Source organism: Triticum aestivum, chromosome 3D, assembly GCF_018294505.1.
Source record: "Triticum aestivum cultivar Chinese Spring chromosome 3D, IWGSC CS RefSeq v2.1, whole genome shotgun sequence".
NCBI classification, from domain to species: Eukaryota; Viridiplantae; Streptophyta; class Magnoliopsida; order Poales; family Poaceae; genus Triticum; species Triticum aestivum.
Genome location: NC_057802.1, coordinates 351,369,951 through 351,380,893, shown reverse-complemented (window position 1 = coordinate 351,380,893; position 10,943 = coordinate 351,369,951). Strand labels below are relative to the sequence as shown.

Sequence of the window (10,943 nt, the reverse complement as noted above, 5' to 3'; positions counted from 1 at the left end):
CAGCCTAGTGCGTGCACACTACTGCCCTCACTCTGCCAATGTGGTCCATCTTCATCTATAAGAGAAAATAAGCATCAAACAGTTTATATCAAGAAAATGCAAATAAGGTAAGGGGAGGGGCCAGATCCCAATACAAATGTGCGCTCGTGATTGCAGCCGCCCTAGCGAAGTTGCCATAAAACTTAAAATGATTATTATTTTTTGTTATATGGCACTCCTATAGGCCGGCACAAGTTTCTTTTATTTTTTTCAATTTCATGTTTTTAGAATTAGCTTTTCCTATTTGAAAAAATAAATGGAAAAGATAAGTTGCCATAAAACTTAAAGAAAGTGTTAGCGCATTTTAAGAAATGTTCAAAATGTCAGTGGAAAATATTTTCACGTGTATTAAAAAAATTGTAAACATGTTTTCCAAAATTGTTTCATGTGTATTAAAAAATTGCAAACGTGTTTAAAAAAATGTTCGTCATGCATTCAAAAAATTGACAACCTGTATTTCAAAAGAAATGTTCAACCTGTATTAAGAAATATTGAGTAAATTTATGTATCTTTCTTCAGTACCACAAGCACGCAGAATTACTGTTTATTCTCATTGTATATTATTAAAAAACTAACAACTTTGTATGTTGAAAAATGTTCAACGTGTATTAAAAATTATTTTGTCATAATAATAAAATTTAGAAATGTAATAAAACATGTTAAATGTTCTCATACAAATGTAAGAATTACTTTACACAATGTAATACACGTCGAACAAATTATTGAAATACATACACGACCATGGTCACTGGGCAGCACCAAGCCATGGGCTTTGCCCAAGTGCACTGTGACACCACTGCCAGGCCGCCGCCCCGGCATCCAAGACCTCGACGCCACCTCACCCGCCACCCACCGCTACCCCAATCAAAGAGACGAGTGGAAAGGCCCCGCCTTTAGCACCCCTGAGCTGCCCCAGCGCCGAGACCCAATAGGTCGGCCAAAACTGGCCTCCATCGGCCCGTCCTGCCGCCGGGCGCAAGACGAGCTCGGTCCAGCTGCCGGGCGCGAGACCAGTCCGGTCCTGCTGTCGGGCGCGAGACGAGCTCGGTCCTGCTGCTGGACGCGAGACGAGCTCGGTCCTGCTACCGGGCACGAGACAAGCGATGGACCGCGACTGGGAGAGGGCCAACCCTTCGATGAAGGTAACACCGAACGATGATGAGAGGAATCGAAGGTCGACAAGGGTGCTCACAAACCGGCCGACGCCGAAGAAGTCCAACCGCCGCCGTGAAACGACCCAGACCACCGCCATGAGCCACCACCACGCCGTGGCAGCCCGCATCCATGCTGGGACCCTGAGGGGCAGCCTCGAGCCGTCCTGCAGCAGGAACGCCACCACCCTCACCGCCGAAGGTCGCTGCACGCAAGGGCCGGCCGAAGCCCACACCGCGCCAACGCCACCACCAGCATGAACCAGCACCACCACCCCGACGCCAACCACCACCAGCAGCCTTGACTGCCAGTGATGGCTGACCCTCGCCGCCTTAGCCCACGGGCAGCCGGCATGAGGAGCAGCCCGCTCCAGATCTGGAAGAGACCACCACCTCGATGGCCGCCTCCCCGCACAAGCACGCACCGCCACACCACAACAGCGCAACCACCCGCGCAGCCGCACCAGGGTGCCACCGCCGGCCGCCGCAGCCTCACCGCGCCGCCCTGCAGAGCGCCGTCCCGCTCCAGCGAGCACCGCGGGGAAGGGAAACGACGCCCGCCGCCACAGACGCCAGCCGGCCTTTGCCCGATGGCGCGCTGTGGTGGCGGCGAGGGAGGGGACGGGGAGTGGGAGAGGGCTGGAGCCGGCGACGTGTGGGTCCCCCCCCCACGCACACGGGAGCGGGCTGGGCATTCAAGCCATATACGCAATTCTAGCAATTTAATGTAGCCCCGTGCATAGCTTTGTGGGCAAAGCAACCCCCTACCGTGAGGTCGTAAGTTCCATCCTCCATTTATAATTTTTTTCTCTCCCAGACTGACATGTGAGTCACATTTCTAAATTTTAGGTTTTTTATGTAATTAAATAAAATCTGAGATGGTTTTCTAAAGGAAAAAAAAACTTCACGGCGTAGACGGAACATACGCAAGACGTATCGTGGGATTGGTTTGCTAGTTTAAGGATTGTATTAACGAAAAAGGGTTTCCCCGCTTTATATTATAAAGCAACCAACAACACAACATCCGAGAGCATCGATACAAACACACGTCAACACCGCACTCAACACATACAACCCAAAGCAAGATACAACAGGCACGGACACACCACCCCAACGACTACTAAGCACACTACAAATGAGCAAAGAAGAACCGTTTTGAGCCGACGGAGACCACCACAAGTGCGATCCACCGAGGAGGGTGAGACGGCCAGTGTCGGAGGGGGACTCCAAAACGGTGCCTCCAAGAAGGGCACGACTACTAAAGCCGCCACCGTCTGATCCCACGGATCAAGTTTTCACCAGGAGCACCACGAAGGGAGTGAGAGCACCGCGACGGTGCCTGCAAGGAGGAAACGACGACTGCGGCCGCCGCCGCCGTCGGCTAGTGCAAAGACTGCGCAGGTGATGAACCCTGTTGCCCCGACCCCTTCGATGCAACCCCGCTCCGCCAACCACCTGCATCCATGCCACCCGAGCGGCCATGTCTGCTCGCCCACACCCGAGTCGCGCAGTCTGCCCAAGACCAACACGTCTCCCACCGCCAGGGCCGCCGCCCTGCACCCAGACCACCCCGAGACCATCAAAGGGGAAGGCTTTGGACAGCTCCGCCAACCCCAACCACTGTCGGAACCGGCCGCGACCGTCCCGCCTCAAGCATCGCTAGGAAAGCGGCCAAAAAGCACCATGGTCAGGGAAGGGGGAAGGGGGAGGAGCGGCACATGGCCACGACCGGCACCCTCCGTGCCGGCGACGGGCGGCTTGACCACGTCGGAGCCCCCATACCTCCTACCGGCCTCCTCCTCCCCCCCCGAAGCACCTGCTTCGCCCCAACACGGGTACTAGGGTAGACCGGCGAGAGACCACCAACGGCCGCTCGTTCGCCGAAGGAGGGTAGATCCGCCGCCATCGTCGCCAAGGATGAAGCCAAAGGAGACCCTCCTGCGTCGCACGCCGTCGTCCAGATGCCGGGGAAGAGGAGCCCGGCAAGACTCCGGGACGCGCACACACCACCGCCGTCGCGGCCACGCCACCAACACCGCCAGACGAACCACGACAGCACCGGTCGCCCATGGCCCCTACTGGCCTCAGCCCTCGCCGCAAGACGGGCCACCGGCAGCAGATCCGGGCGGATCTGACCGGGTCGTCGTACACGGAACCACCCGGAGAAGAAGCTCCCATCACCACCTTGGACCGCTTCACCAGCAGCCGCCGCGCCGCCACCAAGCCGCACAGAGAGGCCGCGCCACCGCCGTACGGCGCCACCACCCCCGCGCGAGCCCGCTGCCGCGCCGCTAAGCCGCGCAGTAGCCCAGCGCCTCTGGCGGCCAACCGTCCCGCACCGGCTGGGGGATCCGTGAGGAGGGGAAAGGAGCGGCCCCACCGCCGCCTACGCCGGCCGGGCTTCGACCGGCGGCGCCTCTAGGTGGCGGCGAGGGAGAGGGAGCCGGAGGAGAGGGGGTGGGTGGCGGCTGCGACGGGATCCCCCGTCCGCTCGCGGGAGCGGCTCGGGGGATAAGGTTCATGGTCACCGCACTTCGGTGTTCTTTATTATTTCTGGTGCTCGTTGTACTACTATAATTGAAGATGAATAGATTGGGGTTTTTTGTAAAAAGAAAAGGACCGTATTAAAGCGGTATTCTCAAGTTTTGGAACCGTATTGATCAGTTTCCGAGTTTGAGGACCATCGTGGACATTGCCACCAAGTTTAATGACCATACATTCATTTACTCCTCTGAATGTGCGTCTGAATGCTGGACGCCTCCTAGTTTCTGACCAGAAGAGTCATGGAGAAAAATTGCCGTCAGGTTGTCTGACAGAATTATATAGCGTCGGCAGCACACGCAAATCTTTTAAAATCTGGCCGACCGTCGCGTATCTGATAGACTCGAGCACGTAACGGAATAGCGGCCCACCTGGATCCTCCTCCTCGCACAAAAGACAAAACGTATACGTATCAGATTTCCTTGTGAGCGGAAAAACTGAAGAGATACATAGAACGTGACGGTAGTACGCCGACGGGCTACCGATGGCATCCAAGGACCATGGAGGCGGCGCTCCTCGGAAAGACGGATCTGACGACGACTGCGGCTGCGGGTCCTGGACGATAGCTCTGCTCCTGTACACGTCCTTCTGGCTGGTCATGAAGTACCTGCCGCCGATGGATTCCTTGCCCGGGATTCGAGAGCTCGACGGCTCGCCGCCATGCAACGACGACAAGCCGACCACGTGCTCCGTGGAGCTAGCCGGCGCCAGGGGGCTCGACCCGGCGCTGGCTCCGGGCGCGACCTCGCCGGCCTTCGACCTCGTCGTGCACGTTGACAATGGCCATGTCTACGAGCTGTGCCATGGCGGCGGCGACGTCGTCATCTCCTACGCGGGCGTACCCCTCGCGCGCGGGCGCACGCCGAGCTTCCGGCTGGCGGCCAAGGACACGGGGCGGTGGCCGGTGAACGTAACGGGCGCGGGGCTGGGGATCCCGGCGGATTTGTCTCGCCTCATGACGGCGGAGCGGAGATGGGGGGTGGCGCAGCTGGAGATCGACATGGGCCTGGCCTGGCAGTCCTTCACGTGCGACGTTTTGGTCGGCGGACAACCCGGCGCATCAGCGTGCAGGCTAGCTTAGCACACGTTTTAGAGCGTAGATTCATTTATTTTGCTTCTTACATATTTCCTCCGTTCCAAAATAAATGACTCAAGTTTGTACAAGGAGTAGTTTATATTAAAAAAATTAAAGGTCTTCGTTCCTAAATATAAGTTCTTTTAGAGATTTTGGAGGGAATATGTTATAAACATTAAATATGTATTTATATGCAACTCCACCAAATGCATTGTATCTTAGGGGCTGTTCGGCAACGCTCCGCTCCACAACTTCCGAAGCGGAGTTGGCGGAGCTGTAGTTTAAAATGGTGGAGTTGCCATTTAGCCACTCTGCAGATTCTAGGAGCAGACTATTACCGAACAGGGCCTTAGTCTTGTATCTAAGCATTCATTTACTATGTTGTATGAGATCAATACTAACATCTTGACCTTGTGGTCTAGTCATGCCACATACAACTAATCATTTTATACAAGCTTTATCAACTATTTAGTTCATTGGTTGTAATATACAACAAGAGATTGACTTACGGAAACAAATCCATAAAATAAAAATATATATTGTGTTGATTTAGTATGTTAGTGTTCATAACAGTATAATTGAGGGCTAGGAGAGAATGTTATTATTGACCAACATACATTGCAATCATGTTCGTAGCAGTTTACTTTCTTTAGTTATAAATCCAATTTAACCATAGCATAATGACTGAATTTTTCACTAGTAGTATGCAAAGTAACACAAAATTGCATGACTCAATGCCGCATGTTTGGTTCAATCAAATCTAGCAAACTGATTTAGGAACTTGGTTAATGTGTGTTAAAATTTCAGTAAACTTAAGCAAGCTACTAGCCACCGCTGCAGCAGTATAATTCGACATAGGTGATGCCGCCCACCGGTGGTCAATTTGACACATCCCATGTACGCTTCTCCCCGCGAGGCATGTGATGTATTAGACGTAGGTGGTACACGACCACCATGGTTGTTGGAGGCAATGTGGGCGACTTGAGGCGAGAAGGCAACGTCGGTGGGATGGGTCGAGAAGGCGACAATGAAAGCAAGGACAGGAAAGCAAGAGACCGGCCAAAGAATTTTCGCATGGGGATCCGGGAAGGAGCATACCGCTCGGAGCTGCGTACAGGACTACGGATTTAATTGGAGAAGACCTCTAAAAGGCCTCGTCGGTTGCCTGGTGGTTTCTTCTATGTCGAGGGACGGCAGTGTCGCCGCCACACAACACATGGACTAGGCATACAAGTGAACGGTGTCCGCATGTTCACGATCAGAAAAGTTAAACTAACATTATTATTGAAGTAATGAAGATTAGTGTAACTTTTGCTTTGCGGACGGTTGCGGACACCGTCTGCTTGCATCTCTAACAGGGATGAAACGGGATCAAGCTCGAGGCAGAGTCGGTCAAGGTAAGGAGGGCGCGGACACTGGTCTCAGGGGTCAAGGGCACATGTTTTCCCGCCGATCCGTATCTCCGGCAACTGGTGCTCTCAATGGTTCCTCTCGTCCAATTCGTTGAGAGTGGGTATCAAGGAGGAGGAGAGACGACGGGGAACGGGTAGGAGGCATCAGATGATCGGTTTTTGGGGTAGGAGTAAAAAAAGACCAACGATAAAGACCAAAAGCGGAAAAAAATCTGCAGGGGCCGAGGAGGTCGTGCGATCGTAGAAGCGAGAGGAAGCGAACGACCAATTTTGCTTTAATAATAGAGGTAGAGATATTAGTTGCTAGACAAATCCTTCACCACTGCCTACATATTACCAGGCTACAAAGTCAAAATTAATTAGCAGTTTTGCTAGGTCTCAGTCGATTGAGGCTTGGTTATGTCTCAGTCAATACCATATTTGTTCAATCTTGCATCGAGATCCGTGCAAAAAATTGTTTTCTTTTTTCTTCTTATATACTACTCCTTCCGTCCCAAAATACATGACTCAACTTTGTACTATGTCACTAGACTGAGACTAGTCTCGAATTGAGACCTAGCCACACCCATTAATACATAAAGTTCACTTTAAGTTTTTGTGTTGCACGCTATATTTTGCATATTCATTAATGTTCTATCTACTTTGATTAACATATTAGTGTATCTTTACAACTGACTACTCATAGGAAGCGGATTTGTAGCACCCGGGTGCTCCACATCACTATACAAACATTAAATTAGAAAAATACAGAGAAATTCGAGAAAAAAAATAAGATTTTGGGATATTAAACCTGGGTTCCTGATCTACTCCAGTGTAAAATTTCGTGAAAAAAATACCAGGAAATGTATTCGTGGCAAAAATGACAAAAAATTCCTTTGTATAGAAAAAACTGTTTGAATGGATTTTTGTTCAGACATTATTTCCTTCGCCACGGATACCCTTTAATTTCTCGCGAAATTTCACACGAGAGTAGATTGCTAACCCAGGTTTGATATCCCTAAATTTCAGATATTTTAAATATTTTTTTGGTATTTTTTACGTTTAATATTCGTATAGGGGTATGGAGCACCCAGGAGCTCCCGTGTATTATCCCTACACATGTGCTTATAACTTTTCCCTTTCTTGTTACTGTACATTCTGATTCTAACAAAAAACATCTATTTGTATATTATGGTGTTTCTACATAAAATTACTTTTTCATGCAAATACTGACTCATAGGTCTGTAAGATTCATGAATATTAATGGCTTAAGTTTCATTTTACCTTTTATCAAATAAATATGCGGACACACACGGACACAAATTATATGGTAAGAAAATACAAATCAATCTACCCTGTGGAGGTCGACGGGTTGATGACTACATCACCAACAAGTGTAAAAATTGAACTTGAGTCTTAAAAATGTCATTCAGGGAAGATATTAGGGAAGATATTTTTGAGCAGAGTGCGAACAGTGCGGACAGAGTCCTAGAGCTTATCAGGGAAGATATTAGAGCATCTCTAGCAGACCCCGCATCCCGCCGGCCCGCAAAATGCGTTTGCAGTTCGCGAAAAAACGGCTTTGCGGGCCGGCGCGGATGGCCGCAGATGCAGACCCCGCATAACGGACCCGTAAAAAAGAATATGCGCGTATATTCTTTCCCGTGTCTTCTTCTTCCTCTCGCCTGTGTTCATAGTCAGCTCCCGTCGTCCATGGTAGTCGCCGAATCGATCCAGGAGGCAGCTCCTCCGTTGCCGGATGGATCCGGGAGCTAGCTAGCTATTCCATGGGCGGCTGGATCGAGGAGCTTGCTAGCTACTCCCTCAACGTTCGTGGCCGGATGGATCGAGGACCTTGCTAGCTAGCTCGTTCGTGGCCGGATGGATCAGGAGCTTGCTAGCTAGCTCGTTCTTGGCCAGGTAGCTGCTCGAGTCTCCAGCCACTGTGTAACATCCCAAATTTTCAATTTGAAATGTTATACATAGGTCATTCATGCATAGCATATTTTAGTTGCATTTCGTTTCGCGATCCTCGAAATCCTAAGCAACTCAAGGACCCTCAGAGAGAGTTGGGGATTTCACGGTTTTCATATTTGAATTTTATCAAATATCGAAACTAGGATCATTTGTTTTATTATTTTTCTCTCCGAAAATATTTCATATAAAAATATAAGAGAGGAGATAATATGAATTCTCCAAATAAATGAAATATTGGAGGAAAAATATTAAAACCAAGTAAACAATTTTATTGGGATTTCATTGGTATTTTATTTGAATTAGAAAAAATATGCATTTTTTAAAATTGCATTTTTTAGGCCAAGAAAATGTTCACCCTGTTCTAAATATTTTATTTAGACGGTGAAAATTTGTTCTGGTATTTTTAGATTTTTATTTATTTTTCTAGGATTTCTTTTCGGTGGAATATGTTTTTTTTAAGAAAGCCCCGCCGGACCGAACTAGGCCACGGCCCAGCTGGCCCAGCCAGCCCCGCGCCGCCGTCGTCTCCGAGCCGGACTCCTTGAGGGAGTCCGAGCCGCCGCCGCCATGGCCTCGCCCCTCCCGCAAGCCGCCTCCCCTCCCCCTTTAAAAGCCGAACCCGGGGCCCCCTTGGAGCCCCAAGTCGCCGCCGCCGCCAGCCGCCAACCCCGCCGCTACCGCACACCGCCGCTCGCCGCCTGCTGCTACGCCGCCCCGTGCCGCACCCCGCCGTCGCCCGCGCCGCCGCCCCGCTCGCCGGAAGCCGCCGGAGCCGGGCCGAGTTCGCATCTCACCGTTCGTTTTTTAGATTTAGGTAAAAACTGTCTGTTTTTTTAAACCCTAGTTCGGTTTCTTCGGTTCGCCGGTTTTTCTCGGTTTAGTTTATTTAGTGGACGTTCGTCCGTACATTCGTTTTAACAAACGGTTTTCGCCCGTTAGTCACAGACAGCGAACATTCGTTCGTTAGCCTGTTCGTCAATTTTCTTTTTGTCGGGTTTTTCGCGATTATTCTCGATCGCGATTTCTGATCCGATTTTCGTTTTAGTTTATCTTTTCGCTCGTTTATCGGAATCAGGCGATTCAAGCGCCTGGATCATCGCCTCGAAACCCTCTTTCTGTTTAACCAACTTGAACAAGATTTTGGTATTGTAAAATTTGACTTTAGTTCAGATTATTAATCGGATCTTGTTTCTTTCGCAGTTTGAGGTTCGTTGCTCCGTTTGATTTGATTCTTTTTGCAAACCGGAGTTCTTAAGTTGAACTTTCTGGTTGGATCTTCTTATTTGAGCTTTACCTGTGCTTCTATGATCGATTGCTTATGTATGCTATTTTTTGTTTGCGATAGAATTTCCGGAGTGCGAAGTGTGCTACTACGAGTCCCTAGGTTTTGCGGATCGTCAGCAAGGCAAATAACACATTGATCATATCCCTTTATTACCCAGTTTTTGTGCATTAGTTCCAATCTCAAACACTGCATGATTAGGATGTGATTAACTTGTGGGTTGGGAAGTAGTTGATGAGGTAGAACCTATTACCTGTATTCATATCAAACCCTTGGGAGTTACTTCTACGTTATGCTTATATTGCCATGCTATGCTCGTAGACGTGGATTGGGTTTGAGTGTATCCATGACAGATGTGAGATTGTTAATTAATGGTTCAACTTAAGGTGGAAACTTTAATACACATCTGGGTGGATTGCTTGTTTGGGCACCTGGAGAATCCAGTGTTGTCCTAGGATATCCCGGAGTACCCGTGTGATCATCCTACGGTCCGCCACCCAGGCTCAAAGGGATCTTAAGATTATTCATGCTAGAAACTTCCTTGTGCGGCCACAAGCCATTATGGGCTCTGGCATAGTTGAGTATGTTGCATGACCTCTTTCAGTGGTGGGCTAGCAGATGTAGGGGAAAGTAGGTGTAACTGTCCACCCAGAGTAAAGAGTTAGTGCTTCTGAAAGACTGTGTCTCGGTCATCCGTTTCTCAAACACCATGTAGTGCGAGAAATCCAACGGAGGAGATCGAGTCTTGTGGGGAAAAGTGCGCAAACCTCTGCAGAGTGTACAATCTAATCATGGTTAGCCGTGTCCCCGGTTATGGACATCTTGTGTATCTAGTACTTGGATTTTCCTATTGTATCTCATCACTCTAATTTAATTTGCTGGGTTGATAATTACTCTTAATTGGGATTGAGTTGGAGTAACCTTCTCAATGATGTTTCAACTACCATGATAGTTGATAAAAAATTGATTCCTTTCATGTAGGGAAAAATTGGCTTTTCGCAAAAACAATATAACCTTAGAGCCTCCACCAGCCATATATGCATGTAGTGATAGCATTTATCTGTTCATTGCTCTACTGTGTTATATTGCCAGCATATTCCATGTGCTGACCCGTTTTCGGGCTGCAACCTATCACGTTGCAGACTTTTCAGACGAAGAGTAAGGTTCGCTAGGTCATTGTCGTGCAGCTCAGCTATGTCGTTGGAGTTGATGGTCTCACTTTATCTTCCAAGACTTCTGCTGTTATCGTATTAGATGACCTTAAGCCATATTTATTGTAATAAGTTCTCTTTGGAGACATTCGATGTAATAAGTGTGTGATTGCTACTCTGTTATAAATCCTTCGAGTACTGTGTGTGTCAGCATTACCGATCCAGGGATGATACTGAAGCACAGAGACTTGACCGTTTGAGGTCGGGTCGCCACAAGATGGTATCAGAGCACACGCTGAGTGTAGGACACGACCACTAAGTTAAGCCATAGGTCAT

General features: G+C 49.2%; 1 protein-coding gene across 1 annotated transcript; it reads left to right on the top strand.

Annotated features, from left to right (window-relative positions):
* Positions 1 to 4,099: 4,099 nt before the first annotated feature.
* On the top strand, positions 4,100 to 5,017 carry LOC123074632 (uncharacterized). Its single transcript, XM_044497426.1, has one exon. It carries the CDS (start codon positions 4,216 to 4,218, stop codon positions 4,810 to 4,812), a length of 597 nt encoding a protein of 198 aa, XP_044353361.1. The 5' UTR covers positions 4,100 to 4,215; the 3' UTR covers positions 4,813 to 5,017.
* Positions 5,018 to 10,943: the final 5,926 nt, after the last annotated feature.

Excerpts from the sequence above, each read along its gene's own strand:
- LOC123074632 (XM_044497426.1), top strand. The coding sequence starts at position 4,216 with ATGGCATCCAAGGACCATGGAGGCGGCGCTCCTCGGAAAGACGGATCT.